Below are 23,461 nucleotides of genomic sequence, written 5' to 3'. Positions count from 1 at the left end.
ATCACAGATGGGCTCACACACTTTGATCAAAATGTGTTCTAATAAGCATTGAGTGTCGTGCCCCGGGGTAGCCGAGCTGCTCGGATCTGGGCGGTCTATGGCTCGAGGGGTCCCGGACTCGGGGGCACCATGGAACAGTTTTAAATGAAAATGAAAAATTAAGTCCGACTACGCCACTCGCGGTTTGCGGCCAGGCACAGTAGGGCCACCGCTGCAGGTTCCCACTGAGGATGATGGATGGGGGCAGCGTGGAAGGTGGAGCCCTCTGCGAGCAGAGCTTTTCCCCAGGGATAAGAGAAGGGTTAACGTGGAGGCGCGCAGCAATGAAACAGTCCAGAGAAAGAGGGCAGTTTGATGGTTTGCGGGTGGTAAGGAAGGTGAAACCAGGTTGAAACGTTAAAGGAAATGTGCCTCCCACAAGGGAAGAAATGTTAAAATATTGAAAATGTTTTAAAGTGTTTGAAAATGTTTGCATGTAAAAACTGCAGTATGACCTGTTTGAATTACAGTCCGCGGACGTGCTGACTTTAACCAAGGGGGAAGGTGACGCCCCTGTGGTAACCAGGTGTCACAAAAATAAGGTAACAACAAGGTAACAGCTCGGGTCCAACATATCTGTGCCAGCCACTACACACACACTAGCACACCAGGACACTTACACTCGCTGTACTCGGCAGGGAGCCTCACCTAGCCAGATGACAGAGCTGGGCACTGTTAGATAACAGGAAGCCAACTGGGAGGAAGAGACTAGACCTGGGGGAGAAGAAAGTGATCTGGGGAGTGTGGTTAGACAGTGAGACAGCGAGTTGAGTTTAGGAGGAGGAAGTAGTAGGTTGTGAGGAGAGGAGTAGTAAGAAAGGTGTCAAGACAGACCAGAGACTCTTGAGACATAGAGAAAGTGGAAAGTGAGGAGTATGAAAGTCGGCGGAGTGGTAGTAACCTCCCCCAGGTCTGGTCTCTTCCTCCCAGTTGGGTGCCTGTTATCTAACAGTGCCCAGTCCTATCATCTGGCTAGGTGAGGCTCCCAGAGGGGTACAGCGAGTGTAAATGTCCTGATGTCCTAGTGTGTGTGTAGTGACTGGCACAGTTATGTTGGACTCGAGCTGTTACCTTGTTCTTACCTTATTTTTGTGACACCTAGTTACTGCAGGGGCGTCACAGTAGCAAAATAAAAGAAATAATAATTTATGTGTTCAATGTTTGCAGGAAGCTCTATTTTTGGTATATGCGTTGGTAATGCAGCCATGTTATTTTTTTTACATAGGAAATGCTGACTGCTTTTCTGCAGATTTGGCTCCACAAGGCAGAATACAGCAATGAAGAGTCATTCATGTTTCAGCTACATCATAAGGCCTCGGCTCCATTTGTGTATCGCTTCCGATATATATCTAATATATAAAGCTGAGTGTATGTGTGTGTATGTGTGTGTGTGTGTGTGTGTGTGTGTGTGTGTGTGTGTATATGTCTGCTAAAGGAATCCGCACCGTCGCATTTACAATCATGAAATTTTCCACAGATGCCTCATGTGACTCAAGGAACGTCATAGACTATGTTTTGACGGGAAAATGTAATCCCGCGCTTTACAGTTACTCTCCAAAATCCTGCCTCCATTAAACTGAATAAAGGTGGGAGCTACAGGCTATTAATAGCAACTGTCAGTGGTTGCTATAGGAACAAAATAAACTGCTAGTATAAGAAGCTTATGTGTCAGGTAATAAGATGTCGGTGGGGAGACAGATGGAGACAGAAAGAGACAGAGACAGACAGAGACACAGACAGAGACAGATGGGGAAAGAGACTGACCTGGAAAGAGACAGACAGGGAAAGTGACAGACCTGGAAAGAGACAGACCTGGAAAGAGACAGACCTGGAAAGAGATAGATGGGGAAAGAGACAGACGAGGAAAAAGACAGCCCTGGAAAGAGACAGATGGGCAAAGAAACAGCCCTGGAAAGAGACAGCCGGGCAAAGAGACATCCCTGGAAAGACACAACCCTGGAAATAGACAGCCGGGCAAAGAGACAGACCTGGAAAGAGACAGACCTGGAAAGAGACAGACGGGGAAAGAGACAGATGGGGAAAGAGACAGACGGGGAAAGAGACAGACGGGGAAAGAGACAGACGGGGAAAGAGACAGACGGGGAAAGAGACAGACGGGGAAAGAGATAGATGGGGAAAGAGACAGACCTGGAAAGAGAAAGACCTGGAAAGAGACAGACCTGGAAAGAGACAGACCTGGAAAGAGAAAGACGGGGAAAGAGAAAGACGGGGAAAGAGACAGACGGGGAAAGAGACAGATGGGGAAAGAGACAGACGGGGAAAGAGACAGACTTGGAAAGAGACAGACTTGGAAAGAGACAGACTTGTAAAGAGACAGACGGGGAAAGAGACAGACGGGGACAGAGACAGACGGGGACAGAGACAGACGGGGAAAGAGACAGACGGGGACAGAGACAGACCTGGAAAGAGACAGACGGGGAAAGAGACAGACGGGGAAAGAGACAGATGGGGAAAGAGACAGACGGGGAAAGGGACAGACGGGGAAAGAGACAGACGGGGAAGGAGACAGACGGGAAAAGACAGATGGGGACAGAGAGAGACAGACAGACACACACATAGAGACAGACACAGAGATAGAGACAGACAGATAGAGATGGAGACAGACTGATACAAATACAGACAGAGACATAGACACAGACAGACAAGGAAAGAGACAGAGAGACAGACAGACAGCGACACACATAGAGAGACTGGGAGAGAGACAGAGAGACAGTTACTATCCTGGGTAACACCCGGGTACTACAGCTAGTATATATCTTTTCACTTTGGAAGACCTGGTACATGATGCCATACATGCATGGGCAGACCTTTTATTTCAATGGTAACTTTGCAATGCTGCTGTGGAGAAAGTAAATAGTGATGGTTTCCAAAAAGAAAACAGATAATCAGTAAGGGTTATAACAAGGGGACAACCTTTAGTCAGCCTTATGCTGATGGAACTTTCTTAATAAAAGGCTTTACCCAAATTGGATAGTCCCTATAAACTGGAGCTAAGTAAACTGTCAGTAATTTAGCATGTGCCTTTGCCCAACATTATCACTTAATGGAAAACGCACATTTTTATAATGATATAAATAAAAAAATGTTATAGACTTCGGGTATGTTCACATGTGGCATGGTAATTTTGTATTATTTTTTCTGCACCACTGTTCTTGTCTCTGGAAATCAATAGATTAATGATTTTCTTATTTGTATATATTTGTTTAATCCCATTTATATGTAAATCCTGAGCAATGAGCAATGCACAAATGGCATTGCTATACATTATTAGGCGCACGCATGGACAGGGTGGATGTTTAGCATTAGAGTTGATCTTGAAAAGAATAAAATAGGGAATTTCGATTTGGGTCAGAGTGAAATGACTGCTTTGTAAGTGAATTAGTAGGAAATTTGTGCCGACAGCAAACGGCTCTTATAGATGTGCCATTGTCTGGAACAGTTCCGATGAATTATACAGATCATCAGCAAAGTGCAGAAAATCCACTCGCTGCTGCTTTACTTAGACAGTAAGCTCCAGATATTTCTTTGTCTCATTATTCTATGTATAGCTCATCATTATCACTGACAAAGAGCCAAGGGCAATATTTAATAAATGATTCCTGGGCATATATTTAGCCAGCCAGTGGCCATGCCAATTAGCTATATCTCATACATCATGGGATTATCCAGAATGATATGTCCTAGTTGTTTTTAAAAGAACCTATAGACCATACCGGCATAATGTAATTTGAGAGTAGTTAGGAAAAGGCCTCTTATTTTGTACAGTGCTTTCCCACCTTTCTTGTTAAAGTGAACTTGTCAGGTGCAATATGCATCCAGAACCACGATTAGTCCTGGGTGAATATTGCCTAATCCCTGCCTAACTGTACCAGCATCTAGTAGTATACATAAAGAAATCTTTAGAAAAGTATTTCAAAGATCTTTTATCATATGCTAATGTGGCCAGCGACTAGTAGCAAGTCGGCCCCCTTAGCATGTAAGCACGCCCCTGGGGGGTGCTAACATGCTAATGAATGTGCAGCGTCAGAGGATGGTCGCGCTCATCCCTCAGCTGCCACCGCTGTTTAAGGCTCAGTGCGCATGATCAGAAGTCCTGGACTTCCAGTCATGCGTACTATTTTGCCGGGTGTACCCAACCGCTTTAAACTGGTGTAGTGCGCATGACCGGAAGTCCGGGGATGTTCTGGTCTTGCACACTGAGCCACAAACCAGCAGTGGCAGTTGAGGTGAGAGCGACCATGGCCTCTGACGCTACGCATTCATTAACATGTTAGCACGCCCCCATAGGCATTTTGACATACTAAGGGGGCAACTAGCCAAGGGAACTAATACCCTTGATTCTCGTCCATGGCCTCATTAGCATGTAATAAAAGATCTTTAGGACACACATTTCTAAAGATCTTTTTCTCTATGCTACTAGTGCTAGGACAGGTAGGCAGGGATTAGAGTTATGCACCCACAGCTGCAGGAAGGAAGGTGACCATCATGAATTTGATTGTTGAGTTAGATTGGGCTGTGCTGGGACTCAAAAGACCAGCAAGATCAGAAACAACCCAGCAAGAACTGAGAATGTGTATGAATATGCCTTGTAAAATTGAAACGAGCTGTAAGACATGTGCCCACTATTTGGTCTATAAACTCTATCTGCGCATGCGCCGACTTTGGGCACCATTATTTGAAGCCAGAGCATCTGGGACACCTGCCACACTGCCCTGCTCCACACAGACAGCCACCCGCACAGACAGCCCTCCACACAGACAGACAGACGCTGGCAGACAGCCACCCGCACAGACAGACAGTCGCACAGACAGACAGTCGCACAGACAGACAGACAGACACCAACACAGCCAGCAGCCCGCACAGACAAACCCCACCACAGCTCGCACGGCAGCCAGCACAGTGCCCATTCTCCACCTCCCAATAAGCTACATTCGGATTTCGCCTACATTCGGCCCTGTGGAAACCAAGTCATCATTTGGTCTGATCAGTCGATAACAGTGGCAACAGCGGCCTGTAGAGGCACACAGCCCACGCTACACAAGTCCACACACCCAGCCAGGAACCATTTTTTCATGTAGTGTGCCAGGGTCATCCGCAGTCAGTGCTTCGCCCACGACTACTAACCGGTGACACCCTGCAGTCTTACACATTAGGGTATGATTCCACTTGCGTATGACTCATGCGAGTTTTGCATTGGTATCACCCGGCATGGCGCTCACTCTCCTGACAGGAGCACCTCAGCTGCATGGAAATACATGCAGCCGACCAGTTCCTGTCAGGAGATTTGTGCACCGTGCGGGTGATACCGATGCAAAACTCGCACAAGTCATATGCGAGTGGAATCATACTCTTAGGCCCCTTTCACACTGCATTTTGCTTTACGTTTAGTGGTCCCGTTGGGGCACCCGTCCGAACTGCCCCTCTCCCACCCCGCAAAGCATTTTTCGGACGCATGCACCGACAGGGCCATTGACTGTAATGGAGCAGACTACGTTAGCGTGTACTCTCTTTTGTACTATTTTTGCACAAATACGTTTTCTGATGGCGGACACCCGAACGTAGTCGAGTATGTTTTGGTGTACGCCTTGCAGAAAACGTATGTCCCCGAAAACAGTACAAAACAGAGTACACACTAACGTAGTCTGCTCCATTACAGTCAATGACCCTGTCGGTGCATGCGTCCGAAACAGGCTTTGTGGGGTGGGGTAGGGGCGGTTCGGACGGATGCCCAACGGGACCACTAAACGTAAGTGTGAAAGGGGTATTAAGGCCTCATCACACACTACGTTATATCTAACGATATGTCATCGGGGTCACGGAATTTGTGACGCACAGCCGGCATCGTTAGAGATGTCATAGCGTGTGACAGCTATGAGCGACTGTTAACGAGCAAAAATACTCACATTATCGTTGCTCGTTGACACGTCGTTCATTTTCATAATGTCGTTCCTCCTTTTACACGCTGGTGGTTCGTCGTTCCTGGGGCAGCACATATCACTACGTGTGTCACCCTAGGAACGACGAACACAGCTTACCTGCGTCCCGCCGGCAATGTGGAAGGAAGGAGGTGGGCGGGATGTTACATCCCGCTCATCTCCGCCCCTCCGCTTCTATTCTATCTGGTGACACCCTGCAGTCTTACACATTAGGGTATGATTCCACTTGCGTATGACTCATGCGAGTTTTGCATTGGTATCACCCGGCATGGCGCTCACTCTCCTGACAGGAGCACCTCAGCTGCATGGAAATACATGCAGCCGACCAGTTCCTGTCAGGAGATTGTGCACCGTGCGGGTGATACCGATGCAAAACTCGAACGAGTCAAATGCGAGTGGAATCATACTCTTAGGCCCCTTTCACACTGCATTTTGCTTTACGTTTAGTGGTCCCGTTGGGGCATCCGTCCGAACTGCCCCTCTCCCACCCCGCAAAGCATTTTTCGGACGCATGCACCGACAGGGCCATTGACTGTAATGGAGCAGACTACGTTAGCGTGTATTGGGCGGCCGCTGTGTGACGTCGCTGTGATGCCGAACGTCCATCCCCCTTCAGGAAGAGGATGTTCGCCGCCCACAGCGACGTCGTTAGGGAGGTAAGTATGTGTGACGGGGGTAAACGACTTTGTGCGAATTGCCCATGACGCACAAACGACGGGGGCAGATGCGATCGCTCATGCGATCGCCCGACATATTGAAGCGTGTGACGGGGTCTTTAGACTTAAGTCAGACTATTCAACAAAGGGTAAAGAATCTTTGTTCTCAGGGAAGCAGTCTGACAGCGGCTTAGTCCACATTCCCTATTGAAAACACATGTCTACATGTATAAAAGGAATCCATCAGGATTATCTAACCGCCAAGTAGCCACTATTGAAAGTGTATGACCAACTTTATGACCATTGATTCCAATAATATTATTCAATATTATTAATATTATATTATATAGTAATAGTATTTCAAAAATATCCTAAAGTCAGTGTCATCACCTGCACGCATGGCTTATTGTGGATTGCCAGAAGCTGAAGCAAGGCAAGTACTGCTCTTCCTAATAATTCAAAATATGTAGAAAAAACATCCAGCACCATAACAGGAATCCAAATAATAGAATAGATAAAAAAGTTTTCCCGTTTTATTTCACTCATAATATTAAAAATACATACAAAAATTAAAAAACATGACCAAAACCTGACATGTTTCGGACCCTAGATTATGGTCCTTACTCATACACCTATGAGTAAAAACCATGTTCTAGGGTTCGAAACATGTCAGGTTTTGGTCATGTTTTTTAATTTTGCATGTATTTTTAATATTATGATCTAAATAAAACGGCAAAACTTTTTTATCTATTCTTTTATTTGGATTCCTGTTATGGTGCTGGATGTTTTTTCTACATATTTGAAGTCTGTGCCCCTGGTCCTCTAACCCTAGTGATCCTCCGTGCATCAGAAAACTTTTGACATTCAAGGCATACAACGGTAGGCTGAATATATTTTTTGTTTTTTGGTTTTGTCTTCCCAATAATGCCTTTAAAACAAAAATGCCCTTTAAGTGCCGTCTTTAGGTGCCCCTGAGTACATCAGGATGCTACAGGGAACTGCATCCTTTTTCCCCAGGGTGCAGGACCTACCCCCCATGGTTCCAGGTTCCCAGAAACTGGTGTCACCTCCATCAGCACCACAAACCCCAACCAACACCTCAGACCATGACCTGTCAGACACACCAGTGGGTTGGTTTAGCTGGAACAGGGCCACCCACCTAAAGGTCAGGCAGACGGGTGGGAGGGACCAAGACAGACGAGTAACAGCTCTCAAAGTGAGAGGTGCGGAGAGTGTTAGCTCCCGGGGAGCTAGGAAGAGAAGAGTTGGGTCGCAGACAGTGATCCGGGACCAGAGGAGTCGGTGACCGCGTTCAGGGACGTCGGTCTGGGGTGCGACAGACACAGTCTAAGAGGGACTGCAGGCGCCAGAGAGAGACCAACAGAGCGGACTGGTACCGAGCCAATGGCTTCCTACTTTACCATGAGATCTTACTGCATCGGTGTCATGTTGATACCAATACGGCACTATCAAAATTACTCCAAAGAATTGGTACATGGGCAACCCGTCCCTGTGACCCCTCACTCTACAATACTTCCATGCCTTAGCTGTTATTTTACAAAAACACTCATTACACAGTGAGCTGCCAGGAGTTGTCAACCATTGCATCAATATACACTAAAACGTTGTCCCTTGTTTTGATTTCCAGTAAAAAAAAGGTCAACACTGTTTAAGAATTTACAAGTTAGCCACAGACAGGTATGATTTGCGAATTCATGTTGGGTGCACAATGAGAGGCGTGCACCTTGAATTAAAGTAGCTCTCCACTGCTCGGACATCCCCTACTCAATCACCATATTTCGCTAAAGTAAAATAATAACACATATGCTCACCTACAGTGCCGCTGCTGTTCCAGAGCAGTCGGCACTGTTTCTCCTGGGGCTAAAGTGACATTGTTATGTTATGTGATCCCTGCAATCTTTGGCCACTTTAGTGTCCCCGCTTATTGAGATGTAACTGAAATCCGGAGGAAATGAAAGCTGTGGCTGCTCTATCACGTTCTCCGGATGTCTGAATTATCTGAAGGTGATGAGAGTGAATTTCCACATGGTCAAGGAAAAACTACTCAAGAAATTAGGCTATGTGCACACGCTGCGTTTTTTTGTGCGGAAGGCAAACCGATCAGATGATGTGTCAGGTTCTAGGATGTGAATCACATCACACATCAGCTGATTGTATAAAAGCCGATTATACAATCAGCTGATGCATCAGTAGAAGAAAAAAAAAACAAAAAACGTACTTGTGTGCTGATTACCGGCAGCTCCTGGAGCGAGCGGACAGGAGTCTAATCCTGTCCGATCGCTGCAGGAGCTGCCGGTAATCAGCTGATGAAGTCTCCTGACGGCAGGATCAGCTGATAAGTTAAGCTGGCTGGGCGCTAAAAAGCCGGCGACACCGCGAGAATTACGATCAGCTGATGCGTCAGGTGACTGCATCAGGTGATCCATCGCCAGGTCCTGCAAGCATTGTACGTGCCCGGGAAGACTGCACCCAGCCAGAGCGGCGGTACCGGTCAGGAGAAGAGCTGGGAGCATGGCACCGGGAGTCTGCAGACAGGTGAGTATGACATTTTTTTTTCTACTGTTCACTTTTGTTTTCGCCGCTGCCTCCACCTCCCGCCCAGACATGACGCCGCACGGGAGCTGACATGGCACCGGGCGGGTTGTGGAAGCGCCGGTGACGGTACCTGGAGGATTCATGCTTCTGTGTTTACCAACAGAAGGAATCCTCTTCCTGTACACGTCACTTTACTACCCACCCCTTGCGTTTATAGCTGCGTTTTTAGTCATAAAAACGCAGCTATATGCGTTTTTCATTGCGTTTGTGAACTCATTGAACTCAATGGGTGAAAAACGCAGTGAAAAACGCAGAAATAATTGACATGCTGCATTTTTGTGGTCACCACAAAAACGCAGCTACAAAAAAATGCTGTGTGCGGACAGCACTTATGAAAACCCATAGACATTGCTGGGGAAGTAATGTCACTGCGTTTTCAGCACAAAAACGCGGTAAAAACGCTGCTAAAAACGCAGCAAAAACACCTAGTGCGCACAAGGCCTTAAAGTGTAAAGATTCTCTTTAGTTTAGCAAGAGATTGGAGGATCAACAAGCTCAAGAGTGTCTTCTAATGAGGATATCTTGATGTCATGGATTTGCATCAGGAAGGGCCATTTTTCTCTTGCCGTAAAGTCATAATTCTCTGCTCTTATTACTGGGTTCATTGGTCAGTATGGGTGCATGGGATAGCGTAAATGTGACGTAGTCTAAGGGTTCTTTTCCACTTGCGAGAGACTCGCACGTATCTCGCATTGCATTAGCCGGGATGGCCTGCCTCTCTCACGACAGGAGCGGGTCAGCTGCATGTATTTCTATGCAGCTGAGACGCTCCCATCGGGAAAGATGCAGGCTGTCCTGGGTAATGCAATGCGAGATACGCGCGAGTCTCTCACAAGTGGAATCCTACCCTAAGAATGAGGCTACCTTGGTGTGAACTGATGTGGGGGAGTCTTTATATTCTTAGAATCTCCACAACATCTTACACATATAACCCAATTAAAAGCGAGGGTTCATGATAAACGTTTTCCCATTAAACACAAGTTACAAAAAAACAGAAACAAAAACAAATTTGCATGGACTTTCCAATGAGGTCACATTACAGAAAAATACATAATTTTTCAATACTTTACCTAATTACTGGAGTAAACAGACTGTGGAGTCGGCAGTATAGTCTAACACCCTGAAAAGAAAGAATAACATCTTATTTTAGCATGAAATACATTTAAGTGGGCAATTTATTTACCACAATTATATTTATGAATACAATGATGGAGAGAAAAAAGCATAAATCCTGCCGTAGCCTTAACAGCATGAATGATATCAGTAACGTTGCATCTTGTGTTGCATAGCATTAATCATACCGCCAGTTATTTCTGGGTATGAACAACCTAACCTGTATAAGTCATAACCAAAAAGGTGAGGAAAGAGAGCGCAAATAGGGTCTTACCAGATATTAACAGAGCGGTGTGTAACAATGTACTCCCACCTTATGAGGTTGTGAGGGTCACAACCACCAAGGCAGTATACAAAAGATAATGGCGGCTGCTGCAGCCCCACATGGATGAATCTTCAGTGTTGGAGAGGAGAAGGGGTTAAAGCTGCGCTGTCACCAAGGAAGGATGAAAAAAGTTGTTCATTTAATAATAAAAGTTTTTATTCCATAGGTCGACGCGTTTCAAGGTTCAAGACCTCTTCTTCAGGACCAAAAAAAAGAAAGAAGAAAGAAAAATCAACAATCAATTGTTGATTTTTTTTGGTCCTGAAGAAGAGGTCTTGAACCTTGAAACGCATTGACCTATGGAATAAAAACTTTTGTTATTAAATCAACAACTTTTTTCATCCTTCCTTGGCGACAGCACGGCATTAATCCTTTGTCCTCTACAGCACTGAAGATATAATCAAAAAGGCAACTGGTTACACAAACTGTTTTTTTTCTTTACTGGAGCCTTGTACATAGAGTTCTATTTGTAAAAACTGGATAACTAAGAGTAAAGAATGGAATATAATAAATGGAACCCAAATGTTCCCCACCGCTCATTTTACTTCTTGGCGTGATCGTACATGGTAAAATTTTGATCATCGTTGAACAGGAAAGCCTGACGCATTTCTGGTGTCTGCAGACATCCTTAGTGATTGGTAGGTAAATCTAAGGATGTCTGCAGACACCAGAAACGCATCAAGATTTCCTGTTCAGCAATGATCAAAATATGAATATGTTTTAAATAAAGACGTTTAATTTTAATACTTCATCTCCTGGATTGGATGTGTCAGTTTCCGTCGTTCCTGTTATAGTTTTCTTGAACAAAATTCCAAAAGACAAGCTGCGGCAATCACCAGTGAGGTCTTATATACAGAATTCTAACATGCTGTATATAAGAGCCCAGGCCGCTGTGTAGAACGTAAAAATCACTTTATAATACTCACCTAAAACGGTCGCTGCGGTGCAGATGGGTCAAGTAGGTGGCTCAGTTCTCTGGGTGCGGTGCCTCCTCTTTCGGCCATCTTTGTCTTTCTTCTTCTGAAGCCGGGGTGCATGACACGTCCTATGTCATCCACACTTGCTGGCATTGCGGTCCTGCGCAGGCGCACTACAATACTTTCATCTGCTCTGCTGAGAGCAGATCAAAGTGCACCTGCGAAGAACCTCAATGCCCATTTAGCCCATGTGCACCGAACCGACCGTTTAGGTAAGTATTATAAAGTCAGTTTTATGTTGTACACAACGGTCTGGGCTCTTATATACATCATGTTAGAATACTGTATATAAGAGCGCACTGGTGGTGGCCGCAGCTTATAGTCACCAAATCTGGTGACAGGTTCCCTTTAAGTTTGTTTATGGACAGCGAAAAAAAGTGCCCATATTTTATGGACTGTCAAATAATTTCTGGCTGGTTGGTAACCCTGGTGGCCACCATTCGCCTGTCATTGGCTTGTTTTGACTTAACAGGCCTCACCAGATAATGGAAAAAAAAACCCATACAAACCGATACTGAGCGGGAATGAAATAAGGGCAGAAGCTGAACACTTTGACCCATCATATGTAAAGTCAGTAAATAAAATTGGCAGAAACTTGTTTCAGGGAAGTCGGTAGTAGCATAAAAAGTAAATCTAAACAAATATAATTTATAGGTATTGTCCATGCTACGATCATTATATACAAAACTACTGTATATTCCCTGCTTATGCTTGCATTTTTTATGGAAATGACTGTAACACACCAGATGTTATCAGATTATTTCCCCAGAAACATCTTAACATAAAGATGCTGAAGTGCAGAAAAGCAGGTGGGCGCATAATATCCCTATTACTTTACACCTGGTCTATGATTTGTGTACACAGTATAGCAAGAAAACAGTCTGAGGTCAGTGTATTGTAGGGGACATTACATAGAATGAAGTGAACATGCTTTCGGATGCAATGGACACATTCTGTTGTCTTAAAGGGGCAGTGCGGCGTTATGATTTTCAATTAAATTGAATGGGAGCAGAGAAGCAGTGTTTGGAAATAGCCACTAGGGTCTCTTTCACACGTCCGTGAAAAACTACGCACGTTCTTCACGGACGTGTCAGAGGTGCGTTTTGCCCTCCATGAGCCGTGTTTATGGCCTACGTGTGTTTTCCGTGTGTTATCCGTGATGACACACGGAGAACGGGAACTTTCTGCTCACCTGTCCCTGGCGTCGCTGTCCGTGGTGCTGATCTTCGGTCTCCGGTCCTGCCGACTCCCCGCTGCTGCAGCTTCCGGCCGCAATGAAGTGAATGTGCAATGAGCATAATGAGCGGAGGTCGGAAGCAAGTGACAGCAGCGGCAGAGACAGCAGGGCTGGAGAAGGTGAGTAAAGTTTTTTTTTTTTCTCAAACACGTGTGTTTTCTCCGGCGCATGCCACACAGATCACCTCCGTGTGGTCCGTTTGCGTTCCATGTGACACCCGTGATGCTGGAGAAAAACGGACATGTTGACATGTGGAGCACACGGACACACGTATGCTCCACACGTACACATGGTTCATGGCAGAACACGCACGTGAGCGCAGACCCATTGATTTTAATGGGTCTATGTGTGCCCGTGTCTCCGGTACATGAGGAAACGGACCAAATAAGTACCGGAGACAAGGACGTGTGAAAGAGGCCTAGAGCTGTGCTGTCTTGGCTCACTGTGTACATCCGGTCTCATGCACACACACAAAACACCTGCAGTTTTTCCCTGACAGTTTTGTCTACAATATTGGTTTGTGCTGCGTCTTTGGAAGAATGAGCATGTCAATTATTTCAGTGTTTTTACCAAGGTTTTGCTGCGATTTTACCACCGTTTAACCAAGATTTTTAACTTATACAAATCAATGACGAAGTGCAAAACCACTGCAAAAACCGCAGGCTATTTCCTGGCAAAACCTGAGGTTTTGCTGTAGAAAAAACCTGAGCAAAAACACCCTGTATGAACATAGCCCTAGACCCCCTATAAATGAGGACACATTGTAATTACTCTTTTTACTTTCAAGATTAAGGGACTGTCCACTACTTGAACAACCCTTTCTCATTCCAGATGTTTGCTCTTGTTAAAATGAAAAAGCTTATACTCTCCTCCATCCCAGCGGTGTCGGCATTCACTCTCCCTGGGCTCATAGGAGATTGTTATGTTACGCGAGACCCAAGCCACCTTTGGATACCGTATTTTGCAGACTATAAGACGCACTTCATTCTCCCAAGATTTGGGAGGAACATGGGGGGGGGGGGGTGTTATAGTCCGGATGTGCTTGGCTCACTGTGGTCACAGGAGGCAACAGTAGTTTTGCCGATGCAGGAATCCGGCTGCTAAAGAGAACACAGGTGCCGCTATTAAAGAAAAGGAATATTCAGTGGTCCCCACTCTCATAATCCCGCTCCAAACTCAACACTGAAGGAAACCGGTGCCGAGGTGTGAGTGAGGTCATGGGCGAAGGGAGCAGTGAATATTCACTTTCTTTAATAGCGGATACACTGATCTCCCCAGCCACCGACTTACTGCAGTGACTGGGCTGCTCACATGTGTCTGCTATTAAACAAAATGAATATTCACTGCTGCCGGGCATGGGGAATAGTGAATATTAGTTTTGAATTAGCCAGCAGCTGATGTCAGTGTTTAACTGGGGGCTGATGGCATTGACATCATTCACTGTCCATCACGCACAGGGGGAGTAGACGAAACGTGTGTAGAATTGTTTATTTTTTTTATGTATGCAGCATAACAGGAGGAATATATATCAAGGTGGGTGCAGGATGGGAATCATATATACCAAGATTGGGGTCAAAGATACCCAGAATGGGTATTTTGGACATTGGTACAGAATTGGGGGACATTACCCCCATAAACGTGTCAGCAGCAGATCCCCCATAACAATGTGATTGCCACATTTTTCCTTAAAATTATTTTTTCTCATTTCCAGCCTCTAAAACCTAGGTGTGTCTTATGGTCCAATGCATCTTAGAGTCTGAAAAATATGGTGTTTTTTTAGAATTGGTCCCAGTTGTGCAAGGTTAGACATGACATGTTATGAATGAAGTTACTCATTGTTATGCTGCTTGCACTGATCGTATTTACCGCCAATGCTTTTGACCTACTTCCATTTTTAATATGCATGTCCAGTTTGTCATTCAAAGTTATATTTGATGTTTTGTTTCTTTGTTATCTTCTATTATTGCAGAGCTATAGATTAGGGTTGAGGTCTATAGGCTACCTGGGAATCTGAGTCCACTTTGTCATTCATTAGAGGGTCATGCTGCGACTCTGGGTTGCCAATATTGCTATTTTCCCTCTTAAAGGCAGCATAAAGTAGTAACAGACCCCGGTTAAAGCAGAGTGTCACTTATTTGTCTAGATACGAATTTCATAAAGTCAAAGTTTACAAGGCACCTGAATTATGGCCAACTTATAGTAACTAGGACTTTTTCTGGCTGGTCCATGTTATCATGCCATGTGGACTCATTTTATATTTGTTTTTATTCTCAGCTTTTAATTTTATGAATTTTCGGTAAAGTTTGCATTTTTATACTTTAATGTTTCTCATTGGGTTATCTTCATGTTTTATATATATAGGTGTTATGAAATAATTGCAGAAAAGTTCCAGCATTGGTTGAGGACTGTGTCAGCAAGGAGGCAACCTATCCCCAATGTCAGACGGTCCCACCCTCCCACCTCTGATTGACAGCTGTATCCCTGACATAGTGAGAACATTCAATCAGTGGCTGCTATCTATCTATCTATCTATTGTCAATCTATCTATTTAACTATTATCTATCTATCTTATCTATCAATTAAATTCAAAGAAACTTTATTGGCAGGACTAAATACACATTAGTTTTTCCAAAGCAAGTGTACAATAGGGACTGGGACTGTCCGGATGATAGATAGAGACTGTAGGAACGATGAATTGGGGGAACATCCAGAGTGGAGCAATGTTAACCCATGGCATATTATAGTCTCTTTCTCGAAGTCTATGACATTCGCTCACATACCCCGCTGCTATCTCCACTGCACTCTCTTCTTCCCCCAGCAGGATATCTGTTGTTACTTCATCCTTCATGGAGCAGAAATCCAGGAAGAGATCTGAGAGTCTCCTGACATGAGTGTCCCTCACTGCTGAGTATTTGGTGCAGTTTAGCGGGAAGTGGGTGTAATTCTCCAGGGCCTCCAGGTCACAGTGCTGGCACAGTCTGTCCACTCTGGGCTTGCAGCTCTGCCTGTGTCAGCCGGATTCTCTACCTATCATCCAGCATCGGACTAGCTACCGGAGGAATCTCCAGTAATGCCAGGCTTGGATTCAGGTACCTGCATTGCTCTTCGGAGCTCTCACCTGAGCTCTAGAGTGCAGTCTAGACTGTACCGCGAGCGCTGAGTGATTGAATCCCTGGTGATTGCGGTTCAGTTCATGTCAGCTGTAGACAGGCCGGGGTGATCTCCGGTGCTCTCACCTGAACTCCGTAGATCAGACTGGTCTGTCTGCAGCTGTCATGAACTGAGCCGCAATCACCGGGGAATCAATCACTCGGCACTCGCGGTTCAGTCTAGGCTGCCCTCTGGAGCTCAGGTGAGAGCTCCAGAGTGCAATGCAGGTACCTGAATCCAAGCCTGGCATTACTGGAGATTCCTCCGGTAGCCAGTCCGACGCTGCTATCATTTATCTAACTATTATCTCTCTAACTATCCATCTATCTCTAAATATAGTAGAAAGAAGGTCAACCGCCCTACAGAAATACATGACAAAGTGGAGGTGACTTTGTTTACCTATATCAGAGCAGTGTGTGTGTGTGTGTGTGTGTGTGTGTGAATCACTGTACTGTCATTTCTATATGTATGTTGGAGCGCTGCCTATTTTCTTATAATATTATTTGAAGGTGCGGAGCAGGGGGCCTGAAGGTTGGCACTCAGTCCCTACCAATGTGCTGCTTTTGATTGTTTTTATGTTTTATATCTCTTGATATAGATTGATGCCTGAATGATGAATACTTTAATACAATGTAACAGTTTGTATCTGTTTATTAATATTTACCAATATTACCTTGGATATCACGTCCTGCATTTCATTCCTTGGATAGTAAGTCCCATCATCATACCGGAATCTATATAACAACTGCTCCGATTTAAACTGGTGTTTATCTGTAACTAAAAAAAGAAGACAGTTTTCATATTAGTAGGTTTGGAACCTATCCTAGTGAATTCTCTGCCTGTGTATGTTCCCTGGTTCTTCAGTATGTGTCCAACATCCCATAGTAAAGCTATGATTGGTCCCAATCTGAACATTTCACACTCATCTTGTTGTTTTTCATCCTTGGACTGAGGCAGAGGCATGAACAGCTATGGTTCTGAACTCCTCCATATGGGAGATGATGCTAAAAACCTCAAAGTTAGGATTCTATGTCGAGGCTTGGGTGTGCCGCTATGGCAGATTTGGCACTCTATTGTTGTAAATGCAGAGATGAAGGTCTCTGATTGCCGGGAAAGTATATTGAATGCACTGGCTTAATAGGGTTGTGCAGGATGTATGCATTGATGATCACTCCTTAAGATAGATCATCAATATGATTGCTAGGGTCCTATACCTGACAACCCCACTCATCAGCTATTTGCAGCCCATTTCAATAAACAGATGGGCACTGTATTTTAGATTTTTTTAATGGGGTCACAACTTTTGGGGATGCCTAAGGGGTTGTACAACATCAGAAAAACATGGATGCTTCCTTCAAAAACAAAATCTGTCAACAGTTTATGTGTAGTGTTGTAACACCTGTATACTGATATGAATGGAATAGAGCTCCAATACCAAACACAACCTGATAACAAATGTGGCACTGTTTTTTTTAATTGTTGTTTTTAAAGCCTGTACTAACATTTGGTAACAAATTACATAAGCAGCAATTTCCTACCATAGTTAAACAGGTTGAAAAAAGTCCTGGGTCCATCTAGTTCACCCTTCCTCCACCAATTATATATTTTTCTCACTAAATTATTTATAACCTATAATGTGTGTACTGAGGGAATCATCCAGCCATTTTTAAAAAGCTGATATATTATCTGCAATTACTACTGTACCGCCCCGTGCTCGGCAGCAGAGCCGCTCGGATCCGGACCTTCAGTGGGTGACTCGAGGGTCTCCGGACCCGGGGTCCTGTGGTCAGGTCAATCAAAAAGGAGTTTGCGGTTTGGGGACGTAGGTGTACGGCCGGAGCCGTGCTAAGTTTGTGACGCCACCCACGGGATGTGGTGAAGGTGGACACTACCCCTGCAGTTACGGGGCACCCGGGGCAGATGTTGCGCAGCAAGTTGTTAACCCCTCCGTGGACAGGGATGGTGGCCCCGGGACCCATTGGGGGTGTTTGGTGGTGCAGGGAGATGGGCGGCCAGAGGGCACTGATGTTCTCACTATTAGTAAACACACGAGTCTCTGGTAAACCAAGGTGATGGTGGTCAGTGCCCGTAGCCGGCTGCAGTCTGGTCCCCCACCCGGTTGGTGCTCTCTGTTTTTCTCCCGCACCTGTTTGTGATGATGGACTACCTGCGCTTGCAACTTCAGGAGTCTGCTCCTGGCTTTTGGTTGCCTGAGGAGCCCTTCGCCCGCAGACGCTGGCCCGTGGGATCTCTGAGCCGGGGCGGTGGCTTTCTATCCCCCTCGTTGGGCTGTTGCCTTCAGTCGGGACTTTGGGTGGGACAGGACCTCTAGTCCTGGCCGCAATCAGTGAATTGCTAGCCCCCAGTAGCTTTTGGACCTAGCTTCAGGGTCTGAGAACCCCCCTTTGTGCTCCGGTTTCCGAGTCAGTTCCCCGGGTTGGTATCAGTGGGCCACTATCCTGTCCCCGTCCACCACGGTTCCACCGAGCTGTCTTCCCAGCTCCTGCAGACGGAGACCGCCGTCTGCCCCCTAGCCAGCAGTACCAGGGCTCCTACCCTGGCACCGCTTCAGTTTGGGTCCTTCCTCTGCTGGAGCTGCACACAGCTCCAGCCCACACACCTCTCCACTTGACATTTAGACGAACTCTAGAACAGAACTAAACTTTCCCACCCCAGGCTGTCTGAGACTCCTCGGTGGGCGTCTTCCAACCGCCTGGTTCCGCCCCCTGGTGTGTCCATCAAGCACTCAGGGAGGTAACTAGGGTTTTATGTGTTTGGCTGCTGTCACCTGTTAGGGAACGGTGTCCTATCTGTGACTACGTGGCCCGGCCAGGGAGTCACACTACCTCTTGTGGTAGGGTATTCCACAGTCTGACTGCTCTAACTGTAAAGCATCCTTTCCTATTTAGCTGCCGGAATCGCCTTTCTTCCACTCGCAGTGAGTGTTCCCTGGTCCTTAGTATCGTCTTTGGAAGAAATATGTCATGTGCCAGTCCTTTGTATTGACCACACATGTATTTATACTGTACATATAAATCAGATCTCCTCTGAGATATTTTTTTTCGAAGCTACAGAAACCTAACTTTTCCAACCTCTCATTGTATGGGAGGCCTTCCATTCCCTGTAATAGTCTAGTTTCCTGCTTTTGAACTGACTCTAACTTCTGAATATCCTCTTTAAAATGTGGTGCCCAAAGCTGGATCCCATATTCCAGATGTGGCTTTACAAGTGATTTATAGAGGGGTAACAATACGTTGGGATCACAGGATCTAATCTCTCCTTTTATACACCCTAATATCTTGTTTGCTTTTGCAGCTGCTGCTTGACATTGAGTGCTGCTGCTCAGCTTATTTGTAACCAGAATACCCAACTCTTTCTCCTGTTCTGCAGATCCAAGTTTATTTCCATTAAATGGCATATGCAGCTACAGTTAGGTCCAGAAATATTTGGACAGTGACACAATTTTCGCGAGTTTGGCTCCGCATGCCACCACATTGGATTTGAAATGAAACCTCTACAACAGAATTCAAGTGCAGATTGTAACGTTTAATTTGAAGGTTTGAACAAAAATATCTGATAGAAATTATAGGAATCGTACACATTTCTTTACAAACACTCCACATTTTAGGAGGTCAAAAGTAATTGGACAAATAAACCAAACCCAAACAAAATATTTTTATTTTCAATATTTTGTTGCGAATCCTTTGGAGGCAATCACTGCCTTAAGTCTGGAACCCATGGACATCACCAAACGCTGGGTTTCCTCCTTCTGAATGCTTTGCCAGGCCTTTACAGCTGCAGCCTTCAGGTCTTGCTTGTTTGTGGGTCTTTCCGTCTTAAGTCTGGATTTGAGCAAGTGAAATGCATGCTCAATTGGGTTAGGATCTGGTGATTGACTTGGCCATTGCAGAATGTTCCACTTTTTTGCACTCATGAACTCCTGGGTAGCTTTAGCTGTATGCTTGGGGTCATTGTCCATCTGTACTATGAAGCGCCGTCCAATCAACTTTGCGGCATTTGGCTGAATCTGGGCTGAAAGTATATCCCGGTACACTTCAGAATTCATCCGGCTACTCTTGTCTGCTGTTATGTCATCAATAAACACAAGTGACCCAGTGCCATTGAAAGCCATGCATGCCCATGCCATCACGTTGCCTCCACCATGTTTTACGGAGGATGTGGTGTGCCTTGGATCATGTGCCGTTCCCTTTCTTCTCCAAACTTTTTTCTTCCCATCATTCTGGTACAGGTTGATCTTTGTCTCATCTGTCCATAGAATACTTTTCCAGAACTGAGCTGGCTTCATTCAGCAAATTTAACTCTGGCCTGTCTATTTTTGGAATTGATGAATGGTTTGCATCTAGATGTGAACCCTTTTTATTTACTTTCATGGAGTCTTCTCTTTACTGTTGACTTAGAGACAGATACACCTACTTCACTGAGAGTGTTCTGGACTTCAGTTGATGTTGTGAACAGGTTCTTCTTCACCAAAGAAAGTATGCGGCGATCATCCACCACTGTTGTCATCCGTGGACGCCCAGACCTTTTTGAGTTCCCAAGCTCACCAGTCAATTCCTTTTTTCTCAGAATGTACCCGACTGTTGATTTTGCTACTCCAAGCATGTCTGCTATCTCTCTGATGGATTTTTTCTTTTTTTTCAGCCTCAGGATGTTCTGCTTCACCTCAATTGAGAGTTCCTTAGACCGCATGTTGTCTGGTCACAGCAATAGCTTCCAAATGCAAAACCACACACCTGTAATCAACCCCAGACCTTTTAACTATTTCATTGATTACAGGTTAACGAGGGAGACGCCTCCAGAGTTAATTGCAGCCCTTAGAGTCCCTTGTCCAATTACTTTTGGTCCCTTGAAAAAGAGGAGGCTATGCATTACAGAGCTATGATTCCTAAACCCTTTCTCCGATTTGGATGTGAAAACTCTCATATTGCAGCTGGGAGTGTGCACTTTCAGCCCATATTATATATATAATTGTATTTCTGAACATGTTTTTGTAAACAGCTAAAATAACAAAACTTGTGTCACTGTCCAAATATTTCTGGCCCTGACTGTATAGCATTACTTCGTCCTAGGTGCATTACTTTACATTTATCAATTTAAATCTCATTTGCCAAGTATCTGCCCATTCTGACATCTTCTCCAGATCACATTGTAATTTTGTACTATCAAGGTCCGTTTTTAATATCCTACATAGTTTGGTGTCATCAGCAAAGACTAAAGGGGGCTTTACACGCTACGATATCGTTAATGTTTTATCATCGGGGTCACGACGTTAGTGACACCCATCCGGCGTCATTAACGGTATCGCAGCGTGTAACACTTACCAGCGACCTTAAACGTCCTCCAAAGTGGTGAAAATTGTTTACCATGGAGAGGTCGTCCTAAAAACAAAAATTGTTAATGGTTGTTTATAGATGTTGTTCCTCGTTCCTGCGGCAGTACACATCGCTGTGTGTGACACCACAGGAGCGAGGAACCTCACCTTACCTGCATCCCGCCCACAATGAGGAAGGAAGGAGGTGGGCGGGATGTTCGTCCCGCTCATCTCCGCCCCTCTGCTTTGATTGGCCGGCCGCTTAGTGACGTTGCGGTAACGTCGACGTCACGCCGAACGCACCTCCCCCTTGAAGGAGGGATTCTTCGGCAGTCACAGCGACGTCGCCGACCAGGTAAATGAGTATGACGCTACCGTAGCAATAATGTTCGCTGCGGCAGCGATCACACGATATCGCATCCACAACGGGGGCGGGTGCTTTTACGTACGATATTGCTAGCATTTGATAGAAATATCGTAGCGTGTAAAGCCCGCTTTACACTTTACTATTGTGTCGCCCTGGGCAAGCCAGGGGACACAGGTCACACACCACCACACCCTACATCCCAGTTAGGAACACTAAAGCTAACCAAAAATCCTTGTTGCCTTCCTCCAGATGCTGATGATTCACACCAGGGGGTGGGCCAGGCGGTTGGCTCCGCCCACCGAGGAGTTCACAGCTCGGGAGGCGGGAGAAACCAGGCAGTTGAGTCCAGGAGGGACATGAAGGAGTAACAAGAGAGTAGCCCAGGCAGGGCTTGAGTAAACAGCTAAGTGAAGGAGTAAACAGAAAGTAAAGTGGTAAAGGAGGGAAGCAAGAGTGGTGACGGAAAGAAAGCCTGAAGTAGTCCAGCTGTGTGCAGGACAGGTCAGCAAGGTCAGCAACGGCGGTGACTGTCTGGAGGGGGACCGTGTGGAAATTCCTGGAAGGACCGAGGACGGGTAGTGGCCCGGCGGTCTGGAGCAGTGTACCGAAGGACAGTCAGCACCAGGGCAGGGGCCTCTCGGACCCTGGCAAGGCTAGGAGTCGCCATAATTTGCCAAATCCGTCAGTGAAGGGGACGTAGATCCCCCAACAACCAAGTCCCGATTGAAGGCAACAGTCCAACCAGAGTAGGAGAGACACCTCCACCGCCAAGGCACCAGTCTCTCAGGGCCAGCGCCTGCGGGCAAAGAGTAGAGCTCCTCCGGCCCAGCTTGAAGCTGGGGAGCGGGTTACCGGTGGGAACCCATCGCTACCAACATAGAACAAAGGTGCAAGGAAAAGGGACATCACCGTCACCTACTGGGAGAGCAAGTGCAGCCGTCCGTGGGAACCGTCTTTCCAGCCGTGTGGTTTACCGTAAAACTGTGTCAACGTCTCAGGCTGAGTGAGTACCACAGTGCCGCAAGGCACAGCGCTGCCCCCGCGTCCCTGCGCCCACCAGGCCCTGCACCTCCCAAACCATCACCGGGCCCCGGGATCACCAACCTCTACCCACGGAGGGGCAACATAACACCTGGCTGCTCCGCATCACCATCCCCGGGATCCCCATATTGAGCAGCGGTGGTGAAATCACCACAACCGTGGGTGGCGTCACGGACAATAAACAATTCCCACACCCAACAACCCCCTTTCACTCACGGGCGAGGAGTGTCGCTCGAGAGAACCCCCGGGATCCGGCCCACCGCTCGAGCCACCACTGAGCAGCAGCCGCCGGACCCGAGCAGAAGGGGTGAGCGTAGTGTGCTGACACCCTCCTCCCCGCCCGCGACACTATCAATCCCATCCACAAGGTCATTAATAAAGAGATTAAAAGAATTGGTCCTAGCACAGATCCTTGCGGTACCCACTGCTGACTATAGCCCAATTAGAGAATGTACCATTTATGATGACATTAGCATTGAATTTAGTATTGAATGGATATAACAAAGTAGTAAGATACCTGAGGAAATTCTAAGTACAGATTTACTGCTGTTTAATTTATTAATACTTGATCTCAACATATTTAAAACCAGAAGTATACTTGGGATCAGAAGCCAGAGTTCATCTATTCTAAGTCAAAACATCCACTTGGTG

At 46.0% G+C, this 23,461-nt stretch overlaps 1 protein-coding gene across 1 annotated transcript in view; it reads right to left on the bottom strand.

Annotated features, from left to right (window-relative positions):
• PREX2 (phosphatidylinositol-3,4,5-trisphosphate dependent Rac exchange factor 2) overlaps positions 1-23,461 on the bottom strand; it is a 582,180-nt gene that overhangs the window by 254,336 nt on the left and 304,383 nt on the right. The window contains exons 12-13 of the mRNA XM_075353190.1: positions 16,744-16,847; positions 10,339-10,388 (exon numbers count right to left, since the gene is read on the bottom strand). Coding sequence (XP_075209305.1) covers positions 10,339-10,388; positions 16,744-16,847 — 154 coding nt within the window. The remainder of the gene's footprint in view (positions 1-10,338; positions 10,389-16,743; positions 16,848-23,461) is intronic.

Source organism: Anomaloglossus baeobatrachus, chromosome 6 (genome assembly GCF_048569485.1).
Source record: "Anomaloglossus baeobatrachus isolate aAnoBae1 chromosome 6, aAnoBae1.hap1, whole genome shotgun sequence".
Lineage (NCBI taxonomy): Eukaryota > Metazoa > Chordata > Amphibia > Anura > Aromobatidae > Anomaloglossus > Anomaloglossus baeobatrachus.
This window is presented reverse-complemented; position numbering and strand designations above follow the sequence as displayed.